The following is a 26,867-nucleotide window of genomic DNA, read 5'->3' as shown; positions in this document are numbered from 1 at the left end:
TTAAAAATATAATGTATGAAAAAATATCAAATCTACAATTAGTTTTACCAAATTTGTCTTTTCATTTTGCTCCTACAGTTTTTCTAGGCAGAGGAAGAAAGATAACTTTCATTTTCATAAGGCTTCCTAGTAAGTCATAGTTGAAACATGAAGACAAATGCAAAGAGAGAGCTGTACCCAAGAAACCCTAGGATTCGGGTTGTCAAGGTTCCACGGAGAGGCAAGAGGTAGCGAGCAGGGGTGCACGGCACGGAGAAAGGAGACAAGGCAAGGCATAACTCATCCACTCTGGGAATCAGCCTTGGAAATTGACTGACTAACTCTCGGATTTATTTCCAGGATATAATACTGAATATAAACATTGGTTTTTTTTTTTTATGCGCAGTAAGAATGGTGTTTCCTTCCTGAGGATGCTCAGTCACAAAGGTGCAAGTCAGACGTAGAGAGGTGAGTTTATGTTATGTAGGTGATGCTCCAAATCTGCATCCAATATATCAACCTTTTTCTGCCAAATAGTTTCATCTTATTGCAGGCACAGACCAGTATGTTCTGTCCAACAAATGCCTAAATAAAAACAACTTTTTAACTCTGCAAAACATATTGTTTTGCTCTGAGAACTTTTACACAGTTGCTGAAGAGAGGGCTCATCACTAAAGAGCACTTGCTGCTTTGGATTTGAACCTGGATTTGGTTCAGAGCATATCCATGGTGACCCTCAACCATCTATAATCCTAGTTCTAGGTGATTCTCTACCCTCTTCTGGCCTCCACAGGCTCCTGTACACACATGGTGCACATACATACACCCAGGTCTACACACATGCACATAATAACGTAAGTCTTTTAAAAATATTTATTCAATGCTAAATTGAAATAGTAAAGATCAGATTACATTAATAATACAAATAATTCAGTGACTTTTCCCTCTTTAGCTCCTCCATCTTTTTCCCATTGTGGTAAAGAAGATACATATAAAATATTAGATTGGCTTTAGAATTATGTGAATTCATTGTTATTAAATATTATAACACATGAATTTGTAAGTTACCAAAGAAAGGGAACACTATAGTACTTTTCTGTTTGAGAATCAGGGTTCTCAATTCAGGATTAAATAAATTATATATAGTTCTTTACATTTTTGTTGCTTGTTGTTTTGGTTTTGGTGGGTCATTTTTTGTTTTTGTCATTATTTTTGTTATTGTTTTGAGGTTTTTTTTGGTTTGTTTGTTTGGGTTTGATATGTTTTTTCCGGACACGGTTTTTCTCTGCATAGCCTTGGCTGTCCTGCAACTTACCCTGTAGACTAGGCTGGTCTCGAACTCAGAGATCTGCTTGCCTATGCTGATGTTTTTTTTTTTCTTAAAAGTCATTTTAAAGGTAATAATGACTTTGGAAAACCTCTAAACTTTTCTTACCATATTACTTGGTACAGTGCTTAAAGGCTTTTAGGTGAGAAAACTGACTCTCCATAACAAAACTTAGATGAGTCAGAATTTAGAAACTCAACTTCAAAGAGATTAAAGGTCTTTAAGGATATGGACCAACAGAGAGAAACAGAGGCTTTTTTTGTTAATGGGATTCTGTTGCTGTGGAAACAGGAAAACTGGGAGGAAACTAAAGCTGAGGCTCACACAGCGTTGTGAAAGTGTCCCTTGTATAAATCAGGTTTAGGTCCAATAACTGCTGGTCTTTCATGGTGTGGTTCCTACTATATGATCAAATGATTTCTTGACATGTAGGAAAAACTTGATTATTCAAGTTTCTCTAGGTTCCCCAGGAACAGAAAGCATCACATATATAATGTGATGTTTAGTTTTAATTGTCAACTATAAACAGTACAGAATCACCCGGGAAAGGGAATATCAGTGATGACTTGTGTAAATCAGATTGGCCTGTGGGTGTACCCATGATGCCAAGGGTATACTGATTATGTAAACTGAGCTGGGGAAACTTAAAACTACTGGTGAGATAGTTTTATTAAACAAATAATTTTTTGTCATTACTAAAACTTTCTGTTTGAATATGGATAGCCATTCAAAAAGTCTGCCCAATTGTCAATAAAAACTGAGCTCAAGGCTAGGGCACCTGACTTCTCAAAGCAAAGGCACATTATAAATTCTTCTTTAATATTCACATCTTGTATTATATATAGTCAGATACCAGCCAAAAGCTTTAGAAAACTCTACTGAAGATTTGGAGTTAAGACTGGAATATTTTTGTACAATACATTGTTGGTTTTGTGGAGGTTTTGTGTTTGTTATTTTAATTTGAGAGTCTGATTAATAACTCATGAAATAATCATTAAAGTTATTTTATTCCCTTGATACCCCATCCATGGGTAAGGTATGCTTTTTAAACTGTGACTAACACCTATCAACAAATGCAGAGATTTCAAGTTACATTTAATTAGCTGTGGTTATTGAGTTGGATAATAACCATTCATTCTAGTCCACCAATTAAGACATTTAGAAATCCATGTATGGGAAAGGTAGCAGTTCCTTATGGGCTTTCTCTACAGTGAGAAAAACAAAACAAAAGCCATGTAGAGAACTTATAAAGGAAAAGTCCAATCTCTACTATGTGATGCCTCAACTAACTCCAATAATGAACGAGATGATTGTAATGTGAGTATATTTGTTTGAGAATATTGTAACAAATATGCCTGAAGGTGCTATTCCATAATGTCAGGATGCTAAGGAATGGATATAACATGAAGACTTGAAAATTTTTCCTTATATGAGCATATACTTAGGATACTTAATAAAATTTTTCTGTCAGAACAGTCAATCATTTATGAAATGCCTCAAAAGGAGGAAGGAAATTCCCTGGAAGTGGTTCTTAGAGATTATTAAAACACAGGAATCTGAGGTATTCAAACACCTGTCCCTCTTCCCTGTGTTCTCAGTACAAGCACAAAAATTGCACTTGCTCACGCTAGTGCCTGAGCCCAGTGAGCCCAGCCATTGAGACACCCAGCTCCATTGCAAAGACTAGTGCTCTGCTTATTAAAATTCCAATATAGCAAGGAACCCTGCAGGGATGGGTAGATGATTAACTAAACAATTAATCCCAAGATATGATTTTCCTTACCGTCTTCACATGTTAAAAAGCCTTGGAGGCAATATATTGTTTTGTTATACTACAGATAAGCTTCCTTCAAATTTTTCTGAGATTAAAGTATTCTCTAAACCTAGGGTCACCGAATGTTCAGACTTAAACTAATTTTGTTTTTACCTTAAATAGAAAAGGGTTAGATTGATTGTTAGTAGGAGTAGAAACTGGAAGGAAATTACAGATCAAGCTGACTATACCTCTGTAACAAAAATGGAACAAGAGGCATACAGTGAACAGGTAAAGCCTCCACAGTGAGCCAATATGACACGTACAAATATTTCTTTTTGATATTCAATGAGATAATTAAAAAACAATCAGAAAGGAAAAAAATATACCAAATGTATTTTATGCAATGAGGGAAAAATGGCATTTTGAGATGGCCAAGTCTCATGACCAATCTGTGTTCAATATCCAGAGCTCACAAGGTGAGAGGAGAGAACTGAGTCCTGAGAGTTAATATTTGACCAATACTGTAGCACGTGCACATGCTTATCAAACATATGTGATACATAAAAATTAAAAGATGGCAAAAGGCAAAAACAAATGGTAGTGGGGATGACGAAGAAGGGAAACTCTTACATATTGCTTTGAGGAACTTAAATTAGTATAGCCACTGTGGAAAACAGTAGGGAAGGTCTTTAAACTAAAACTATCAGAGGACCAAGAAATGAAGATCTACAGGAAGCAACCCAACCTATTAAAGAGATATCTGTTCATCTATGCTTATTGTAGAGCTATCCAAGATAATCCAGATATGGAAACAATAAGATGTCCATAGATGAATGAGTGATTAAAGCATGTGATGTAACCACTCTATTAATTACCTTTGTATCATCTGACAAAGGTAACTTAAGGGAAGAAGGATTTTAGTTTCCAGGCTGAGAGGTTTCATTCTATCCTGCAGGGAAGGTATAGAGGTATCTCATATCAAGACGGACAGGAAGCAGAAGACAGCCAAGACACAAAGATGCCACAAGGACACACTCAAAGACTTGCTTCCTTCAGTCAGGGTCATCCTTCTTCAGTTCTACCAGATACCAAACTTTGAATCCACTAATGTATCAAACCTTTCATTAGATAAGAAAGCCCAAGATATGCTCTCCCTTGGAAGTTTCTCACTCTCCTAATCCCATAAGAATTTCTATATTTAGTCAAGTTAAACATTCATATCCACTATAACAAACATGGTGGAATAATATCTATCCACAAAAGGATGAAATTTTGTCAGCTGTGGAAACAAACCTGGAAGGCATTATGTAAATTAAAATTAGGCACAAAAGGATAAGTACCAAACTGTCTGGCTTATTTTGGAAGCTAAAACTACAGATTATATAGAAATATAGAGTAGAACTATGACCACTGAGAGTTAGAATGGGCAGAGGGGAAAAATGACATTGGATAACTAGAATAAGCAGGGAAATCAGTTTAAATAGGTTATGGTATGGTAGTGTACCCAATAATCTATAACCCTCTATTATATACGTCAAAATAACTAGGAGATGTTCAAGCTTCCCAATATAGAGAACTGTTCATTTCTAAGGAGCTATAAACTAGCTATAAATGCTAAATATCTTGACTTGATAATTGTATGTTAAGTATATGTATCAAAGTATGATAAAATATCTTGCAAGTACAAACTTTGTATAGCAACTAAAGAATAAAAAAGTATAAAAAAATAACACATAGGCTGCTGTAGAGATAGCTCAGTGGTTAAGAATGCACACTGCTCTTACAGAGGGCCCATATTCAATTCCCAGCACCATGTCATATAGCTCATAGTCCCGTTGAGCTCCAAGAGAATCTGACCCCTGCGGCCTCTGCTGGCTCCTGTGATGGCAGACAGGTGCACATACCTACCCCAACCCTGAAAGATGCATACAAAAATAAAATAAATAAAAAACATTTAAAATAGATGAAAAAATCATTTATATGGTGAAAATCTGGTATGTGAAAGGTAAAAGGAGCCTAAATTAGACTTCAAAAATATGCACAAAATGCAACTAAAAATAGACATAAATAAAAAGATAAATCATAGATATTGCAGAAAACAAGAAAATAGACAATGTACATATAAAATGATAGTTAACATAGTAAGGAAATAGAAATTTAAACCACAATGGTATTTTGTTAGAAATTAGTAATGTAGCTATAACAAGAATTCAATAGATAGTCAATACTGGCTATGATACAGACAGTGGGAAAGGTGGTGGTGCAGATGCTCTGGAAAATGACTGTTAGAGTCTTAAAAGTTCTAAATAAATTCACTGTGTGACACAGGATTTCTATTTAAAAATATGGAAACACATTTACACAAAAATTTGTTGTCCTCAGAGACATTAATCATAAAATGAGAAATATGCATAATTCTTCAGGTGTGTTGTCACGCACTGGAGGCTGAGACAGTAAGATTGCTATGAATCTGAGGACACCCTGGGTTATCTAATCAGCTACAGTCCAGCCGGCCCAGGAAAACAAAAGTATTGGCAACATTTATTTTTTAATAAATGAATAGACAAAAGTGTGAATATGTAAGTGGTAATTTGAAAAGAGAGTATTCTACATGGATAAACCACCTAACAAACTTGGGTCTGTGCAAAAGAAGCCACAGAAGCTCACCCATTGTGATTATAATCATATGAAATATTAAAAACAGCACAGTGTTTGGAAAGTGGTAGGTATCTTCATGGTTGACTGAGGATCGGGAAGAGGGGCTGAGGACAGAGTGTGAATACAAAAGAGCCTCGTGGGAGCTTTATGGGAAGATTTGAATATTCTAAGATTGGGTATGGTTGAACCCCTATGTACTAAAACCCATTAAATTGTGCGCCTAAAAATGGAATGGTTTGAAAATTTGTGGCTTTAAAGTATACCTCAAGCACCAAATAAAATTTATGAAGTTGATTTTTTGAAAATTAGGAAGAGGAAAAGGAAAAGCAATCAAACAATGAGAAATCAAACAGATTTCTGAAATCTACTTACTCTGAGAAAAAGAAGGTTTTAGCCAACACACTGTACTCTTAAAAATAGCACAGAGAGTCTCTATGGACTAAGATCCAGAAGAGAGGGCTGAACTGGTAAGGGTAGGTCATAGCTAGGTCGCTCCTGTGAATAAGATAATTCAGACACTAAAACTCAACACATGACATCTGAATGTCTTTATAAAGCAGACACGCTGGCATGGCAAAGAACTGATACAATGATTCTGAGATTCTGAGAAATTTTCTAGGGATACAGAGAAGGATCAAAAGCAAATGGATGAGAGGTTAACTGTCCAGAGTTACTGAAGTAAGCGTTAAAAAGACAAAATAGAGCATGTGATGACCAAGTCTGTGTAGCACAACAAGGCTCTTTTGAAATGAACAAATGCCTTCTGATTTAGAACTTTCATAGTTTGGATATACTATAAGCAAAGATGATCATGCATATATGCCCAGGCATTAATCTCTGATTTTGTTATTCTCTTTGTAATTACCAAGATATGTCTTCTTCTTTCTCTGCATTGTTCTGTGCTACAGGAAGACAATCTAAGCACTGTTCACTGGAGGTCAGAAAGGGTAGGGAGAGTCTTCCAAGTCCCCAGCCTCAGTCACTCAAACTTGGATTCAACCAACAAAGTCACTGGCGGGAATGCTGAGGTCAGAAGGTAGGAGGTGACGTGGGGCAGGATATTTCTCATGTCTACATCCCTTCAACACTACATAAAAAGTAGAAGCTAAGTCCCTCTTAGTCAGTCAACAGTCAACAGATACCACCAGGTATACATTCTCCATAGATCAGCTGCCACTGCATCTTTAATGCTGTTTCCACAGCTTGCTCACCCTACCATCCATCCATCCATCCATCCATCCATCCATCCATCCATCCATCCATATCTAACAATCAATCACCTATCTGTCTATCGGAGTGACAATGGTATCCAGATATTGTTGATTTTCTCCAACTGCCTGCTGAGCCCTACTTGATTCTCTTAAATCTGCATTCATCACTAAACTCACATTTGCTCATTGCAAGCACAATCCCAGAGCTAAAACAAAATTTGAGTCAATAATAAGAGAACCATTATTTTCAGTTCAATAATTTCAATATGCCAATTCCGTATGATGTTTACTAATGACAACTTTTGTCAGTGTTCCAGAAGAGATAGTGTCTCTAAGTTTTTCTGGAAAACAAATGCAAAAATATTGTTTACAGTTCAGTTGTATAGAGACTGGGGTTGAAAGTCATTAAGTACTACCATAGGATTTTTAGATGGCTATATAATGGCATATGAAAGCAAAGATGGCTTGAAACTGAAGCCATGTACTCTAACAGTGAACTTAGCACTAGCTAGCTTAGCTGAGGCACCTCTTTGTATTAATGAAGTCTGGTTTATGGTCTCAGGGTCTGAATGACCTGACTTTTTAATTCCTTACTTCATTTTTAAGTTCACAAATTGAGAAAGCTGAAAATTATATAAATATATATTATAAGAAAAACCAAAATTCTTACAGTTAATAGCAGTAGAACTAAAAACAGGATAACTACCAATAGAGTCCTTATAAAATACAGTTATTCTAATTTATACTTAACCAGACCTCTAACAACTATAAATATCTTTGGGAGAGAATACCTTCCAGGTGAGATTTTCCTAAGTTTAAATATGTGGATCATGGTCTGAAATCTTACTTCCATGTGCAAGGAGGCAGAGGATAGATATACCTTCATACAAACTGTCAATGTTTAGCAATGCAATACCATGCAAATAGGCTCTATAATTATTTATGCTATGATTTAAGATTCTTAGCCAATGGGATAGAAACTTTGTAAAGAAAAGAAAAGGTAACAGAGCTAATTTTATGAGGCATTTGTTTTATGATTAACTGGCTGGACCATTGGAAACAACTGAGCAGATGAGAGCAGGGTACTTTGAATTCTTTTAAATGCTTCTAAGCTGAATAATGCTGAATATAAATGGCTTTATTAACTGAAATATGTAAGTATAAAGTGGAAAATGTCAGGAGGGAAGCTTAATGGCATCTTTAAATGTCATCTTAAAATGTCATTTACCATCTGTATAAAGATCAGTTTAAATGACCAGAGAATGTTAAAAAAAAGGAATTATATTTTAAAAGGTCAAATAAATAACTGTATATCTATTACAAGCATCAAATAAATAATTGTACATCTCTTTAAAACATCAAATAAATATTTGTATATCTCTTAAAATGCAGTCAAATCTAAAAATTGCCAAAATAATTGAAAGTTTAATTTAGAAAATACTTCTTAATATTTAATGGAATTGTGTGTTATCTGTTGCAAAGCAGTGTGGGATTTAAGGGACCAAGGAACCAAGTGAATTGCGACTTCTAACAAGATTCCGACAGCTAACAAATGCTCCTATGGCATCAAGTTCATCTTCTCAGCACCCTCCTCTTTAGCTGTGGAGTCACTAATGCTATGGAACAACCTAGCACACCTTGTGCTCTGGTACATTTGATGAGCAGCGCCTTTCTCTGCTCTTCAGCATGCAGAGTCGTGGGGCAGGAAAGCGGAGCAGGTGAGGCTGCATTTATCCACTAGCTCTCTTCTCATCCTGTCTGTAATACATTAGGCTCCATAGAAACAGTTTTATTTTGATTCACTGTTCTGATGTTATTTTGTTTGGTTGGTTGGTTTTGTTCTGTTTATAAAACATATGTCTTAATTACAATTTTATAATTTTTGTTATTCATAATTACTTATTGTTCATCAGGTTTGTGTCAGGCTGTCCTCTGGTTGCTATGGAAATAGTGAAGATAAACTCAACCAAGTCTGAGGGAATTTTTATTACAACATGTGAAAACTACATTAAAATTAAGTATAAGCAGGCTGATCAGTACATGTCTGTAATTCTGGCACTTAAGAACTGGAAGTAGGAGGGTCAGAGGTTCAAGGGCATCCTCGGCTACATAGTGAGTTTAAAGGCAGCCTAGGGTATACAAAACATGGTTTCAAAACAACAGAACCAAGACAAACAAACAAAAAGAAATAATAACTATGAAATACAAGTTATCATATTACAAATAAAGATGGTCAAATTGTCTATAGCCTGCTACAAAACTGGGTGTTGAGAAATCTATAGAGAATACAAGAAGTCTGGACCTTGATCTCAGAGAACTCAACCTGGATGTTCTTACGAAAATCTTCTGACATCATGGACATCAAATTATTTGGAATACTAATTAGCTGTCAAGGCATCATTCATTAAAATCTGTCATTCCCATAATTATTTTATTCCATAAAATGATTAACGTGAGTGCATAGACTATCTCCATGATGACAATATCTGATAGCCCTTGTAAATATGTATTTTATGTATATATGCATGTATATATATATATATATATATACATATATGTATATATATATATATATATATATATATATATATATAAAACAGTAATTCATGTTTGTTAAAATCAAAATTGTGTGCATTTTTATCTATATAAAAAAGAATTAAAGATATACAATATGTTACATTCTGACCATTCTAGTAGTACACAAAAGAATTTCTCTGGTGCCAAGATTGACCATAGTAAATGGATCCAGTAGAGAACAAAACTATTAATTATTGCCTGTTATTTGCTGTGACAAAATACCTAATAGAAACAGGTCAAGAGAGGAAAGATCTATTGGAGCTTATGATTTCAGAGTGCCGAATTCATGGATACTTTGCCAAGTATGTTTGGGAAACTCCATGGAAGAGGGAGAATGTGGCTCAGGAGGCTGTTAGTCTTATGCACAGAGAGTAGCATGTGAGGGGGAGGCGGCTGGGAACCAGGCAGCACTCTGAAAAATAAATTTCCCCTCACCTAATTTTCTTGCTAGGCTTAACCTCTGACATTTTCAGATTCTCCTTAAATAGCACTGTCAGTCAGGGATGAAGCATTCAGGCATGAGCCTGTGGGGAACACCAAATGTGAACCTAATACTGCCCCAAAGTCTAAAGGCACCACCTATAGTATGTAGCTTTCAGTTAAAGACTTGGAATTCAGTAGATGATGACAAGATTCTTAATAGAGGCCCATTGTATATGAGGTTTATGTTTGTCATACATGCAAACCCAAGGAAAATTAGAATGGTGAGAAACTGGAAAGAATTGCCAGTTTGACTGGAAAGAATTGCCAGTTTGATGTTATCTAGAAGGCGAGCACTGAGACACATCTGTGAGAGATTATCTAGATTACAGTGGGATGGGAAGACACACTCTAACTATGGTACCTCGGGTCCTGGATTGAATTAAAAGGAGAAAGTTAAGATGATCACAAGCAGCCTTAGTCTCTTCTTTCTGATTATAGATGAGCTGCAAACTGACACTCTGAGCTCCTGCTGCCATCACAGACTGTGTCCCCTGGAACTCTAGGCCAAAAATAAACCACTCTTCCCTTATTTGGGTTCTGTTGGATGCTTTGTCACAGCAAGGTAACTAACTCAGTAATAAATTCAACTTTACCCATCATCATAGTAGTTCACAGGAGAATACAGATGCCCTTTATAAGGGGCATTTATAAGGACTTTTGAGAATACTCAGTTTAATTTATGTACTTGTAAATAAAGAGATCTAGCTCTATAAAATTCAGGTATTTGTCATAAGAAATATGGTTTCCAGACTCCAGAACATAAGCATTTTCTAATCAATCACACTCAAATTAGTGAGTCATGAGAAGATACCTGATTTATTTTCTGAAAACTTTTAGTTCCTAATTTAAGGCTCATGTAGTCATGTAGCGGAAAAGCAAGCATTGTTTAGAAAGCTTATCCATCCATACTGGCTGTGTAAAATAATCAACAGTTCTTAGCACCTAAGTGTTGCCTCCAAATCTGGCCATTGCTGGGAAACAAGTTCTTTTCAACCTTTCCTCTTCCATTGCTGTGAAACTCACAGTATGCATCCCTTGGGCAGAGATTTACTTTCATCTTCTCTGAACTTTTGCTTTTAAACCTTTGTTTCAATTGTTGACTAGCTTTATCATGATATTTATAATTCACTTATGAAAACCAAGCTGGATGTAGAAGTCAGACCTATAAACAACCTTTAACTATATATTAGTTATTGTAATGAGATTTTTCTATAACTGCTGACTTGCACTCTCAGGGATGGGTCATTCAAAGCACAGCTCAGGGCTCTTAGACTGTGTCCAACTGGTCTGAAGTAGAGACTCAGGGCTCATAAATACATCTTATTAGCAAATTCAGCAGATCTTCAGGCATATCTATTGCATGATGATGCCCATTATGGGTTTTTTCTTTTTTCAAACTCTAGTCTTTTTGATTCTGAAATTGATTTTTTAAAAGATTTATATATTTATTTTATGTATGTGAATATATGTCTTCAGACATACCAAAAGAGGGCACTGCATTTGGTTACAGATGGTTGGGAGCCACCATGTGGTTGCTGGGAATTGAACTCAGGACCTATGGAAGAGCAGTCAGTATTCGTATGTGCTGAGCCATATCTTCAGCCCACACATTATGTTTTTAAACATTCAGGTCAATGGGAATTTAAGATGGAAAGTGGTGGTGTGCTCACAAAGAGTTTGCTGAATTAAGTGAAATTCCTTTTCCCTCCCATCTCTTTCCTTTTTCTTTCCTCCCCTCCCCTTCTACTTCCTTCCCCTTCCTTCTCTTCTTCCTCCCTTTCCCTCTCTACCCTTCCACTTGCTCTTCCTTCCCTTCCTATTCCTTCTCTTTCTGTGATGTTTGGACCTTGTACTGACTGGTTTTGTGTATCAGCTTGACACAAGCTGGAGTTATCACAGGGAAAGGAGCTTCAGTTGAGGAAATTCCTCCCTGAGATCCAGCTGTAAGACATTTTCTCAATTAGTAATCAAGGTGGGAGGGCCCATTGTGTGTAGTGCCATCCCTGGGGTGGTAATTTTGGGTTCTATAAGAAAGCAAGCTGAGCAAGGCAGGGGAATCAAGCCAGTAAGTAACATCTCTCCATGGCCTCTGCATCAGCTCCTGTTTCCTGAGCAGCTTGAGTTCCAGTCCTGACTTCCTTTGGTGATGAACAGCAATGTGGAAGTGTAAGCTGAATAAACCCTTTCCTCCCCAGCTTGCTTCTTGGTCATGATGTTTGTGCAGGAATAGAAACCCTGACTAAGACAGCCCTTGGGCATGAGGACTAACTGCTTTGCCACTGAGTCATGTCATTAGTCCATAAACTTTGTGCTTATGCAAAGCTTTACTGCTTCCCATATATAAGGTTAAAATTCCAACCAAATGAAGAACTGGAATCTGATCAACTGTGTGTGTATGCTTGAGGGTGTGGGGTTAGTACTTTTATGTAAATAGACATAACTTTTATATAGCAATTCTGTAATTTATATATAAATATAAAAAAAATAACTGAAGTATTCAGTGTAATCACAAAATAATATACTATTGTTTTATCTAAGAACTAACATTACTTCTGCTTGACAACTGGGAAAGAAGTCACTTGCCTAAGACCAAGTTTGGAAGCTTCTTCTGAGTATATGTTACTACATAGGTGATTTCACTTAAAAGATCCATTAAAATTTATAATTCCTCAATGAACATAGTTTTGAGAATTTGTTCACACTTGTGGGACATGACTCAGCAGGTAAAGGCACCTACTGCCACACCTGATGAGAGAAGTTTAATCACTGGGACCCACATGGTAGAAAGGAAATCAATGCCTACCAGTTGTCCTCTGACCTCTGCCTGGGTGCTATGACTTGAGCATATGCATACATGAAAGAGGACAAAACAAATAAAATGCAATGAAAAAAATTCATTGACAACAAATAATAGCTTTTTGGAAGACAGGCTTCCCAAAGCTTCCCCAGCAGAGCCTTTTTAAATTTATTATTCTCTTCTATGCTTTTCAATAAACTATTAGCTATGACTAGAAAAAGAACTCATATGTTTAAAAATAATGGTCATTTCAACAACATTAAGTATGAAAGATATTTATTTTATGGGTATGTGTATATGTATGTATATGTGTATGTGAGTAAGTGTGTGTTTGTGCACTGTGTACAGAAGACCAAGGAGGTCAGAGGGACATTGAACTCCTTGCAACTGGAATTACAGGTGGTTGTGAGACATTATGTAGGTGCTGGGAACTAAACCCAAGTCCTCTTCAAAAGCAGCAGGTGTCCTGAACCAAGGAGCCCTTTCGGCAGCCCTCCCATTTTCCTGATTTTAATAAGCCACCAGGACAAGCAGAAAATAATCATATGTTGATAAATTCCCCATTAAAACTGTATCATAGGCAATCCTGTCAGTGATACCACCTTTCTACACCTTATAACGTATGCAAATGTGATCTACCAAAACCAATCTGCTATAGTTAATAGCAGAACCTAATTTTATATAAGAAAGTGCATACAAAATTGTAAACATATAAGGCATAAACTTATCTATTAAAATGCCCCATGTGTTAAAATCATCAGATGTATGGCTATTTTCACAATGTATTAAAAGAACAGTGATGCTTCTGCTAAAATTTATAGTGTTAATTATTTCTGTGTTTCATGATGAATGCTTATTATAATAGATAGGATATATAAACACAGAAAATAAAAGTCCCCAATGCAAATGTTGCTCCTGCAACTAGCTGGTTAAGAGTCTTCTAGAGCCAAAAGTGGAAGATTTTAAGAAAATTATTTTCTCTAAGCTTCTTATGTAAGACTGAGAGAAGAAACAACAAAACTAATTAGAGGTTCTGAAATATAAAGATGCAGTGAACGCTTTGCACCACCAGCTCATTTTTTTGTTCTTCTTTAAATGACTTTTGTTATGAACTGTTTTTCAAACTGTGGCCATTAAAAATGACCTAGGAAGATGTCCTCCCTCATTATGATCATAAGAAGCTTTTAAGTACCAAAAATGATGCTACCTCTAATAACAGCAGGAAAACTCCATGAAGGGAAGCAATTGGTCTCACATGGACAAAAACTCACCCAACCCAGAGAACATGTACAGAGTCTCCTACCAAGCCCTAGCTTTATCTTATGTGTGCACAAACCGATCGTGACAGTCAAAGGGATCCTTGTTTGTGTGCAATAACTTTCACCAAACTCTATATATATTGCTGTGATCCTTCATGATGCTGAAAGTCAGCCTGTCACTTTCTCTGGGTGATAGAAAGGTAAAAGCATTTTACTCCAGGAAGAAGGCATACTGCTACAGGAAAATCAATGTTTCATAATGGGGACAAGAATGCTATTAAGGTTCGAAGGCAGATTTTAAGAGGCCCCTCTTGTTTACAGTTGACAGAATATCAGCTGTTTCAATATAAGGAACAAATTGCAAGAGCCTAAGCCAATTCCCCTCATCCTGCTTCTCAATTCTTACTCCCAAGTGGCCACTCCAACCTCTCAGAGGGAGACAACAAACAGATGAAATGTATGCAGGTGCACAGGACGGTGTGCAGCCACCAGCTCTGAGAGAATTGGTCAATACCCTTGAAGCTAGTTAAAGTTTTAGTAAATGGTTCCAAACTTTAGCAGATGGTTTATTGGTCTTAGGAGCACTGTTCAGCATTTGTACGGATTCACACACGCAGCTAAAATCGTAGGATTAGAATACTGCCTTTATTTAATATTTCATGATTTTACTCTATTACTACTGTCTTTTCCTCAGAATTTGACACAGCTCTGTTTTTCTCTGTGCGCAGAGTGACACAAATGGCTTCTAGTTCACATGGTTAATTCTCAGTATCTAAATATCTTCACTTTACAAATAAGAAAGCTGATGGTTATTAGCTCCATTCTATAAGATAACTTTATTTTTATTATTGCTTCATCTATCTATCTATCTATCTATCTATCTATCTATCTATCTATCTATCTATCTATCTATCTATCGTGGAAGTCACAGACCACAGATGGAACTCAGGGAGCAATTTTAGGGAGTTGGTCCTCTCCTTTTAAGATGTAAGTTCTGAGACTCAAATTCGGATTGTGTCAGGCTTAGAAGCAAGTGCCTTTATTTCCTAAGGCACCTTACCAGCCTGGAGATCAGTTTTAACATTGCTCTCTTAGACAATAAAAACATCGTTGCAAATTTGAATTCCTTATTTGAATAAGATATTTCTGACTTTTAAACTAAGTTTCTTACAGGTGCTTTCCTGACACTCTGAAGTCAGCCTATGGCAGATGGTTATGCCTGCCTGATTATTTTTCATTTTCCTTATTATATTTAGTATTTTCTACATTTCTATAAGTCATATGTGTCTTTCTCTAACATCAACTTTTCCTCCCTCCTCCCAATACACATTTTCTAGTATTATTATTATGATTTTTTTAGTAAAATGGTATTTTTAAGAGCTAATGTCCTGGGATGGGAAGACCAAATTTGTTCAGTGACCAAAGTGTCTGTTGAACAAGCATAAGATCCTGAATTCAAATCTCCAGCAGCTACATAAAAGTCAAACCTGACAACATACAACTGCAATCTCAGCATTTGTGGGAGGAATGACAGAGACAATAAGATCTCCTGCCTCTGCAGCCTGGCCAAAACAGTGAGCTCCATCCAGATTCAGTGAGAGACACTCATTCAAAATTTGAGCTAGAGACCAAGAAAGGGAAATACCTGATGTTGACCTATGACCTCCACACACACACACAAATGTAGGTGAATGCACCTGCACACAAATGAACATAAACATATGGACCCCACACATAATAAAGAAAGCTGGTATCTTGCAGAAATTCTGCTAAATTCTCTAGACTTCAGGACTACCTCATTTAATCAGAGACTGAGCTTGAGATCTACTTATTTTTTGGTGAATATGGATTATCTTTCAAGCCCCCACTGTCTGGTACTGTACCCACATTTTCCTAATTGAGAGCCAGAATCTTTGAGAAAGCAAGCATCACAGGGAAGTGATTTTTATTTTAGGATTCAGGATGGCCTATCTGTTTAGCTAGTGGATGGGTCCATGAGCATTTTCCTCTTTTCAGAACACAGGATGAAAATCAGAAAACCCTTATACCATTCTGTTTCATGTGCACTTGTGTATGTGTTCACATGGGGGCATATGAAGATTGGAAGCTAGTGTTCAGTGTCTTCCTCTATCCCTTTCCACCTTCTATTGAGGTACATGGCCTCTTCCTGGACCTGGATCTCCCTGTATCATCTAGGCTTACTGTCTATTGAGGCCCCAGAATCTGCCTGTCTTTGCCCTCTCAGCACTGGAGTCACTGATACATGATGAATGTCATGGCCTGCGTGGCTTCACAGGAGGGTTGGGGATCTGAACTCACGTCTTCATGTTTGCCCAGTGAATATTTCATGCACCGAGCCATCTCCAAATTCCTCAATATAAGCTATTCTTAAACACAAGTTTCAGAATATCCTCTTGAGAAATAGTCACATGACACCAAATTACATGGTATTTCTCTTTTATCCCTGGCAATCAAATAAGGTTTGTTTTTACTTGAATGTTTTTGATGGTGTAGACAAAGACCAGGAAGGCTTCCCTCCAATCAAAAAAATTCACACATAAACAGGAAGAGGCCTCATGAGAATGACACTGGACTCTCACTTGTCCACACTAAGGTGATCTTCCTTTACTTTCTTCCTCAAATGAATGTTAAACTCTTAATTCCCAGTTACAAGATGATTGCTAGATTAGAGAAAATTATTTGGAAATTTTTTTTTACAAAGTCATGCAATTGAAAGGAAAGTGATTAGTGTAGACTTCAGTCTAATATGACTTGTGTGCTTATAAATAGGAAGCATTTGGTGTTGGGGAAATAAATTAGACAGTAAGGTGATAACCAGAGTACCTGAGTTATATTCTTAGCATCACATCATGAGCCTGAGTGTGGTACTGCATGTCTGTAAGCCTTGCTTTGAGGCAGTAAAATGATATGGATTCCTGGAGCTTCCTGGCTAGCCAGCCTAGCCTAGTCCTCCAGTCATAGATGCCAGTGAGAAAAACTGTCTCAACAAACAAGGTAGATAGATTCTGAGAAATGAAAATTTCTATCTGAGGTTGACTTCTGACTTCCACAAATATCTATACAATATATACACACACAAACACACATGGTGGGGTGGTGGCGCAAGGTGGGGAAGAGAGAGAGAGAGAGAGAGAGAGAGAGAGAGAGAGAGAGAGGGGGGGGGAGGGGGGGGGGGAGGGAGGGAGGGAGGGAGAGAGAGCGCTCTAGTGAATGAGGTGTGACGTGCATATAGACACCATTAGCTACCTTCTTGGTAGGAAGCCTGCCATGGGGGCATGAAGTTGATTATCAACAACCTAAGGAGGAAGGCTTAGGCCAGATCCTTCCCTCATGGCCCTTAGAAGACACCAATCCTGCTGGAACCTTGCTCTTGCACCTTTGGTCTCCAGGATAGTGAGAAAGCAAAATATCTGGTATTTTATGAATGCAGCCTTTGAAAATTAAACCATTTACCTACTTCATTCTCTCCTTCCCCAGAAACACAATAAAATTTTGAAACTCTTTACCAAAATTGCCATTATTGTTTAAGATAACACATACTTATGCATGTATGTATATATTTCATATGCAACTATCTCATGTATGCAAGACAAACCCAACTAATGGTTGGAATAGACTGAAAGGCCTTTACAGCCCTGCCCATTCCAGAACTTTATTGTTCTAGGAACACAGCGATAATCTCTCTCACAAAATTGTTCCCCTCAACTAACAAAATCATCACGTAACCCTTGTCTATATCACGTGTGTCTGTGTGTAATAGTGTAGTACATAATTCTCACACATTCCAACAACACAAGCAGCTTATAGCTGCTTGTAGCACACAGTAAGTGACATTAAAAGTTCAGGGGAGAGCATTTTCTTTACTATTCACTTGTTAGTATGAAATCTTCTATCCCTTACTGTATTGAGTGGAATGACAAGTTGAATCAGGAAAGAATAACTTTATCAGTGATGTTCATCCTTGAGATTCTGTTCTGAAGAGCAGAACTAACACAGTGAACCAGGAAACAGCCAGATACTAACCTCCTTCATTTTTTCCAGTTCATTCTGTAAGGCTTGCTTTGCAATTTCAACTTCTATAAGCTGCTGCCTCAGTTTCTCATTTTCGTCTTCTGTTGTTGTCCTTTTCTCTTCCACATTTTCCAATTCATGGTGAAGTCTCACAGATACATCCTTTGCAACCTAAAATGATGTGTTTGTAAATATAAAATATAATTTATCCATATTGAAGGCATAAAGAGCTAGTATTTCCAGAGTACTTCCTTAGTGACAGTTTTCCAAATGCCTCATCTGTAAGTCATTCACATGTAGCAATCACTTGATCCTCACAGCACTTCCATGGGATAGATGCTATTGCTATACCTGCTTCATAGATTGGGGACATATTAAGGAAGATGTTCAAGGCTCTACGCTAAACAGGTAGTCAGATGATCTGGGTTGACTTCATCCCTTAATTTCACTACATCAGAATCACATGTGTTCTATTTCATGTTCAGCTATAGATAGATTTAAGATATCTGCCTTAGTTTTACAGTAACACCATGAGCTATATGCTCCCACTATGGTTCCCACTGAAAATGGAGAAAGACAGTTTTAACTGCTGGGTAGTTGGTCTTGCTCTTTTCCTTATAACTCTAGCAAGTTCCAAGTACTTAGGTTTAGAAATATTCTAGTTTTTGAGATTCCTTTTTGTTTTACTAGTATGTATTTTTACCCCAACTTTTGAAATTTTCTTGAAAATTATAGGGCTTTGAAGGTATGCTGAGCACCTAGTGTTAGAGGCTCAGGACACAACCAGTTCTGGTTTAAGTTGGACGGAGGGAACTTGGCTATTGCTGAGCTTGTTACAAGGCCCGGGTATATGCATAGAACTTATGGAAAAGGTTCTGTTGGTTGGGGTTGGAGAGGTACCTAAGTGGTTAAGAGCACTGAATGCTTTTCTAAATGGTTCTTTGTTCAATTTTCAGATGCTATGGCCTTTTCTGGCTTCCAAGGGCACCAAGTACTCATGTAGGGTGCAGGCATGCAAAATACTAATACTCATTTTTTAAAAAGTGCCATTTGTGCACCTAAAAGTATAATCTCTACCTCACAGAATTTTTCCTCGAAATCAGTCAGTATTATATGTAGCAATGCTACAGATTCCGATGAGTCAAGACGGATTCCAAAGCAAACCAAAAGAATGGAGCAAGGACTTCTGTAAGATGTTTGCCAAGACTTGTGTATCGATGAAGTTAATATAGTTAAAAGTATATTTGGTTGTCAGTGTCTAGTTTGCCTTGTGAATAAATCTGCCTGTTTTCAAAATGAAGAGAGAGCACTCCGTGAAAGACTCTACTACAGGCTCTGAGCTGTCTGGTAGCCTGTCCTCTGGGATACGTTCTGAATGGGCAACTTCATTTGAAAACAAGATGTTTTCTTCTGATTCACTCTCTTTCTTCAAATGGTTTGCTATTTAGACAGGCTGCTTTTCAGGGAGTTACAGAAGTGGTGAGTGCTGATGGGGAAGAATCCTGGGTAAAAGCTGAGGAAAGGGACCTTAACTATTTTCTCAGTGCTGTTCCTATTTTGGACGTCAGTACTCCACAGTAATTCACACTGCTACTCTTGGATGCCTGGTTCCACCTGGCCTTCACCGGAAGTACATCACTGGAAGCTAGATCACTGGAGTCCAGGCCCTGTAGCATCTGCTTTACCATGGCCTTGTTTCAGCCCAGGAGGGAGGCGCCCTGTTATTACTTCGGGAAGAGTTACTCCCAAGAGACATCTTCCCTACCCCCACTAAACTGAATATTTCCTTCCTTTCCCTTCCCAGATGCTAATATTTTGTGCTGAACGCATGGAAACTAATGCCCTTTGCCATCCTTCAGTGAGGCCCTTTTAATGCAAAGAGCCCTCCAAAGTCTCCACTCATCGACCCTATCGCGCCCTGGCCCTGGCCCTTGCCCTCCCCCACCCCACCCCCGCGGTAGACCTTGAGATCCTGCTCCAGGCTGCGCAACAGCTCGCCATCAATTTCCCCAGTCTGCGCGTAGCGGAGCCTTTTGCGCTCGGCTTTGCGGAGGCGGTACTGCAGAATCCGGCAGTTTTTGTTGGCTCTCTCCAACTCATGGCGCATTTCCTGCAGTTGACAGGCATCCTCCTCGAAGAAAGTATCCCTCATCTCGTCCATCTCAGTCCTCAGCTCATCGATCTCGTTCTGAGACAGTGACAGGCCATGGGTCACAACCAGTCTTGCCGCTAGTCCTTCAGATACGCACCATGTACGTCCCATCCCTACTCCCAAATCCCAGTTTTCTTGCCTCCCTCTGCACAAGACAGGACTGACAGGGAGCTGAAAGCAAAATCCGTAAAACCAGGCCTAGTTCAGGCCTGTCTTTCGTTCTATTACTCTAGCTTTTCCTGCCTGGGAGAAAGTGGGGCAAATCATGATAATTGGGTAAACGAAAGCTTAGCTTTGGCTTCAAATACAACAGTATTAGTTCTGACTCAAATTAGGAGCAGGCCGTGGACCACGCCTGGTCCCCATCTTCCTAGTTTCCCTCCCTTCGTGTGGCCCTCAAAGGTTAGCAGCCTTCCAACCCTGCTGGGACACGCCCTAATCATCGGAGGCCCCGCACTTCCCCTCCCCCATTCGGGTCCCACCCCCTCTCTTTCTCACCTTGAGAGTCTCATTCTCTTCCCGCAGCTTCTCCATCTCCTCTTGCATGTCTTCCTGCTCTTGGAGCTGCTGAGAGTGTGGCTGGGACGAAGGGGGAGCAGCCGCCTGCATGGCCCCGCCGTTGCCGCTGCCCTCTGCGCTCTGCTGGGGGCCCTCGGCGGCAGCCGCCATTGAAGAAGAGGAGGGAACCACAAGGGGCTCACAGATGGCAGGAGCGCCGGCGACCGGGGAACTGCGGCTACCGCCGCCGCCGTTTTTAGTGTGCATCTGAGCCGTGGCCGCCGCCGCTGCAGCCCGCTCCTTCTTGAGATGGAATTGGATGAGCTCAGACTGCAGACATCCCTCCTTCCAGTAGCTCCCTCCACCACCGCTGCCGCCCCCTGTGCCGCCGCTACCGGAGTTCTTGCTGCCTGGGCCGGGGTTTCTGCTCGTAGCACCGGTGGGTGGCAAAGGGGAGACTCCCTCCCCGCCGCTGCTACCCCTCTGCGATGCACGGACGCCTCTCCCTCGCCAACCCCTGGGCGGCGGCGGCGGCTGCGGAGCGCCCCCCTCCCGGTCCCCCTGGCCACCACCGGCTCCTCCTCCTACCCCGCCCCCTCCTCCTCCCCCGAGCGGAGGGGGTTCCCCGACTTTCGGGGGCCCCGATTCTATCTCCCGGGGTGGCTCCTCCGGCGGTCCGGACCTCTTGCAGCTCACAGAGGCCAGGATCGCCGCGGGGGACCCTTCAGCACCAGGCGCGGGCTGGACAGCTCCGAGAGCAGCCCCTTTGGGTACCGCGGGCGCGGCCTTCTCCGCCCCGCCTCCGTATCCCCTAGAGCCAGCCCCCGAGGCGCCCCGACTGGTTATCTTGTTACCCTGCTGTAGCTGCTGCTGCAGCTGCTGCTGCCGAACAGAATTGAGTTTGGGGCCAACCCCAAGCGGCGACCGCGTGGCCCCGGCGGCCTGTCGGAGAGAATTGTCCCTAGGCCTAGCTGGTGATTGAGCTCTCTGCTGCTTCCTGCTGCTACCCTCCGGGTGCATGCGAGCCTCCGTGGCTGCGGCGGCGGCGGCAGAAGCTGAGGTTGCGGCTGGGGCAGCGCCCCCGGACTGTGGCTGACTCATGGCAGTCTAGAAAGAACCTACTGGATGCCACTTGGAAGAGTCCATGTCTAGATCATCCTCTTCTCTCCTTCCTGTGTCAGCTGGGATGGAAATAAAAGAAGAAAAATATATAGTATGTTTACACTGCTGCAATGTGCTGTGCAAGAGAAGCTAGAGAGAATTATCAGATTCGAAACCAGACATTTGATGGAAGCTTTGACTAAGTAAAAGATTCAAGGATGTTAGTTCTCACTTTGCCCAAAGTGGTACTGTCTCCATTTTACTCCACCTCAGCCAAATGGATCCGAAGGCAGCTAAAACTTGCATTCCCTAGGTACCCTGTACCAGGAAGGGTGAGACATAGGTTCAGAAAGAAATGAAAGTGAAGGAAATGAGGGGAGGGTAGTGTTTAGATATTATAGTTTTTAAATGACTTCCTTCGACATAAAATCTGTATTTTAAACTTAGTTTAATGTGTGTGTGGGTGAGGGGGTGTTATTTAATTAGTATTCCCAGTTGTCAATTAAAGAAACAAGGTTACAATGTAAGATTCTAGAGACGATTTACCGTGGATAAATGACACTTTTCTTGTTCTACCCCAGCCCTTAATGTTGTCTTTAGAGGATTTTAGCCAACTTCCTTTAGAATGGAAAACAAAAGAAAATATAAAGAATGAATATAAATCAATCCCAGGCTCAAGAAAAAGCTGATATTAAAAATTAGTTACAAGATTCTGTCATTGGCAACCCAAAGAGATTATTTTAGTAGCTTAAAAATACTTGTTGAAAAATTTGATGAACAGCTCTCTCTACAGGCTGTGAAGTTTTTAGTGATGAATTTGTCTGTACTTGCTTCTTCTTGACCTGCACGTATGGAGGACTAAGTTACAAGTACAAGGTAAAAAGCAGTTTCCTTCTGAAGCATCTCCTTAGATAGTATATAATGTCTGAATGGAAGCTTTAAAATGTCCACTTGTGGGCCTAGAGAAATAGTAGAGTGGTTAATAACATTGGCTGCTCTTCCAGAGGACACAGGGTCTGCTCCAAGCATGGATGTGACATCTCATAGCTCTCTGTAACTTCAGTTCCAGGGGACCCGACACCCTCTTCTGTCATCCCTGGGCACCAGGTCCATATGTGGTACACAAATATGCATGCAGGCAAAAGGCCCATACACATAAAATAAAACTTAAATTTAAAAATGTTAAAATGCTCACTCATTCCTATGGAGCCAAATTCTGAAACAGAACCATGGAACACCATGAAACCTAAAGGCTGTTTGTCTTCCTTTATGGTAAGATACATTGTGTTATCTTTCCAAAATAAACATACCACTTTAAACTAAAGAAGAGAAAAGCCTGTGGATTTCCCTTACACACCTTGTAGGAGAGATGACTTCCCAGTGTCTTACATTATTACTCTTACTGTCTGTTGTATCTTAATTGAGGATGTAATTATTTGTCCTTTCATAAAGAAAGGGTACCCAAAACCTTCTCCACCTTTCTTTCTGTCTCGGTAATCTCTTTTCAACTCCCTTTGTAATACAAAGATAAACAACGACTACTTCAGAAGGAAAAAAATAAAGTTACCCACTGATAAAACATCTGGCCTACTTTACCATGCGTCAGACTAATGTGGGCCACCCAACTTAATTATACTGACAATATAAAGTTATATTTAACTAAGTAGAACCACGCGGGAACTCAGAAAGACATCAGCTGAAGCCTACCCCCAGCCCCCAAGACTATAACCTCAGAGAAAGCTTGAGTTCCATTAATTAACTCCACAATCTAAGGCACCTAGTGTCTGTCACCTGTTCCCTGAGAAAGTAACAAGGTACTGTATCTCAAAGCTTTCTCCAGTGGAAATCTCCATCCAAGCAATTACAGTAAGGACCAAACCAATTCTTTTCATCTCAAATCCTATCAGTCCCTGGACCCACCCCGTTTCTCATCGTCATCTCTTTAGAAATCCAGAAGATCACATTTCTCTGTGGTGGCTTTTGCTTCCAGGAAGTTGATGCAAACCAACAACACTGCCTTCTTCCTGGTCTTCCGGAGACCTCCGAGTTTAATTTTCTACCTTTCAGAGAAAGTTCAACTTCGTAGTGTTGTAGGCGGATTTCTCTCCGGGCAGGCTTGCTTGCACTGGATCCACACCCACTCGGTTTCTCCGAACAAAGGCCGTAACCACAAAGACTGAGAGCTCTGGGAGCTGTGCTTGGTTGGCTGGGCTGTAAATGCAGCAGGCAATACCCGGGGTGCCAAGCAGTGCCAGACGCTCCCCAGGAAGTGCAGCGGTATTCATGAGCTGACCTCACTGGACTAGGCTGAAAAGAGGGCGGGATTGAAGGGAGGACCGGAGAGAAGTAACCGGAGTGGTTGCTTAAAGAGGAAAGAGAAGGTGAGGATGGGGAACCGGAGTAGCGGGTGGGAGGCAAAAAGATAAAAAGGCCAGAGCCACGCCCGAGATGCAGAATTATCAGCCTGGCTCATCAAATTCCTCTTTCCTTTTCCATTTTCTGTACTTGGCAGAAGATTCCAAGACTGCTTAAAATCGGATGCATCGGCTTCCTGCAAAGCTTTGTCTCGGATCCGATCAATCTCCATCAATTATTTACTTGAGCTCTTTTCCTTGGGAGACCAGTTGGAGCGGCCTGCACTCTCAGTTTGACCCAGCGGAGTCTCTTCATGCAGCTCTGAGAGGCGCTGGCGCGGGCTTCTGGGACTTCTCTTTGTTCACTCACTTTAATGCTCAGTCGATCTCTCCACGCGCGGCTCCTTCCCCACCCCCAGCTCGGGCGGAGTCCTGGGGTGGCATTTCCGCGAATAGACAATGCTCGTCAGACCCGCCGTCCCACAAACAAAGGGTTCTTGAGAAGATATGAAAAAAAGGACTAATTTAGGGCAAACCGAATAAATATGAGGAGCTTCCAGGGTGGTTTGGAATAAATATGAGCTTCCAGGGAGGTTTGCTGACATTTACTTAGCACTGAGCGCCACGTTTCCCCTTCCCCTCACCGAAGGCTGATTTCTTCAGTGAAAACAAACTGGTGATTTCTGGCGTCCACTTTTTTTTTTTTAACTGTTGTACACGTGAGTCAGAACGAATGTACCAAAGAATCATCTGACGGTGAATTAAGAAAAACGTGTTTTCAGTTTACACTTATCCATATTGTTTTACAGTAATAATACTCTTAATATTTGAGGGGAATTTTCTCCTTTTCCTTCCAATTTTACTTCAGAGAGCAGGCTTGAGAGAACCCCTTCAGCCCAGAGAAATCCCCTTGTAAGCTTGCAGGTCAGAATATATAAACCTGTCTTTAAAGGACATTTTTGAGACATTAAACTTCTCTTACTTTGTTGTGGTGGTTTTGTGGGGGCAAATAGTTAGATAGTCTGCAACAGTATGTTTACCTAGCGTTAATTTTAGAGCAAGAGACTTCATTTAAGAGTGAAATGACGATTTGGAGTAATCTGCACAGAAGCAGTGAAATAAAAGCATATTTAAGCCGAGGTAATGTATACCTCCAATGATCTCACATATGATATCACAAGGAAATGATTTAGGCTGTCAAACTGTTCATATGGAGCTGTTTGTGGCCAGCACTGTCCAAGGTGCTGGAGGTACAAAGAAAGTCGAGAAACCATCTCTGTGCTGAGAAGGCTCAAAACATATTGGCAATAGTTGAGGTAATAGAGCTATTGTTCTTAATCTTGAATATATGGAAAGCTGAGAAAGTGAATCCTGTGATATCTACGATAGGACTTGCATCGCTGATTAGAATAACAAAATGAAGCCACAATGTCACAAGTTATTTTGAGTTTGTGTTGAACAGTTCCTCATTATGTACCATAATATATATGTTGCACTAGGCGTCTCTCTCTCTCTCTCTCTCTCTCTCTCTCTCTCTCTCTCTCTCTCTCTCTCTGTGTGTGTGTGTGTGTGTGTGTGTGTGCGTGCGTGTGTGTGCGCGCGCGCTTCTGTGTGCTTCTGTATGTTTCTTTCCTTTTGAGGCAAGTCTCAGTATATAGCACTGGCTAATCTGGAACTCAGGATGGGTGGTCTCAAATGCATCTTCCTCCTAAATACTGAAATTGAAGTTGTGAATCACCACACCCCACTTTCTAAATACCAATATTTTAAAAACCACTAAGGTTCACATATCCCATTCAATGAGAATGAGTACAATGGATAAAAGAACTCTTAGGACAATCTTTATAAATAAAACATTCTTATAAAAGTAAGTTAGAAACACAAAACAGAGTTCTGCTTGCCTGAGAACTTGCCTAGACATATCCATTTCAGTGTTTATTTCCATGCAAACAGTGGCTTTTGTTCGGTGAATGTCTAATAAAATCAAGAATGTTTACATCAGAGTTCATGTACCCAAAAGGATAGTTTTCTACTTTAGGATTGTGCAATCTCAGTGCTGTAAGCCATAGAAATATGGGATGAATAGAAGCAATACTGACATGTCTTTACAACTAAAGATTTTAATTATAATTGTATTTTTGGTTATCCCATTATTTACTGGTTAAAAAATACACCTCTGCACGAGGCTGGAGAGATTTCAGGTTCTTAAGTTCAGTTGCTGCTTGTGATAGTTTGTATGTGCTTAGTCCAGGGAGTGGCACTATTAGAAGTTGTGGCCCTGTTGGAGTAGGCGTGTCACTGTGGATGTGAGTGTTAAGACCCTCATTCTAACTGCCTGGAAGTCAATATTCTGCTAGCAGCCTTCAGATCTAGATGTAGAACTCTCAGCTCCTCCTATACCATGCCTGCCTGGATGCTGCCATGCTCCCACCTTAATGATACTGGACTGAACCTCTGAACATGTAAGCTACCTCCAGTTAAATGAGTTTGCATGTTATAAGAGTTTGCATGGTCATGGTGTCTGTTAACAGTAGTAAAACCCTAACCAGGACACTGCTCTCATAGAGTACTAACATTTAGTCCCTAGGACACGCTTAACAGCTCACAACTAGCTGTAAAACCAGTTTTAGGGGACCAGAAAGTGTGTGTGTGTGTGTGTGTGTGTGTGTGTGTGTGTGTATAA

General features: G+C 39.9%; 1 protein-coding gene across 1 annotated transcript in view; it reads right to left on the bottom strand.

Annotated features, from left to right (window-relative positions):
- Soga3 (SOGA family member 3) overlaps positions 1 to 23,792 on the bottom strand; it is a 44,246-nt gene extending 20,454 nt beyond the window's left edge. The window contains exons 1-4 of the mRNA XM_028766482.1: positions 23,751 to 23,792; positions 20,730 to 21,910; positions 20,043 to 20,267; positions 18,092 to 18,250 (exon numbers count right to left, since the gene is read on the bottom strand). Of these exons, the coding sequence (XP_028622315.1) occupies positions 18,092 to 18,250; positions 20,043 to 20,267; positions 20,730 to 21,830 (1,485 nt within the window). The 5' untranslated portion in view covers positions 21,831 to 21,910; positions 23,751 to 23,792. The remainder of the gene's footprint in view (positions 1 to 18,091; positions 18,251 to 20,042; positions 20,268 to 20,729; positions 21,911 to 23,750) is intronic.
- Positions 23,793 to 26,867: the final 3,075 nt, after the last annotated feature.

Source organism: Grammomys surdaster, unplaced genomic scaffold (assembly GCF_004785775.1).
Source record: "Grammomys surdaster isolate TR1022 unplaced genomic scaffold, NIH_TR_1.0 168, whole genome shotgun sequence".
In the NCBI taxonomy this organism is placed as follows: Eukaryota; Metazoa; Chordata; class Mammalia; order Rodentia; family Muridae; genus Grammomys; species Grammomys surdaster.
The sequence above is the reverse complement of the archived record's forward strand: the minus strand, read 5'-3'. Positions and strand labels throughout refer to the sequence as shown.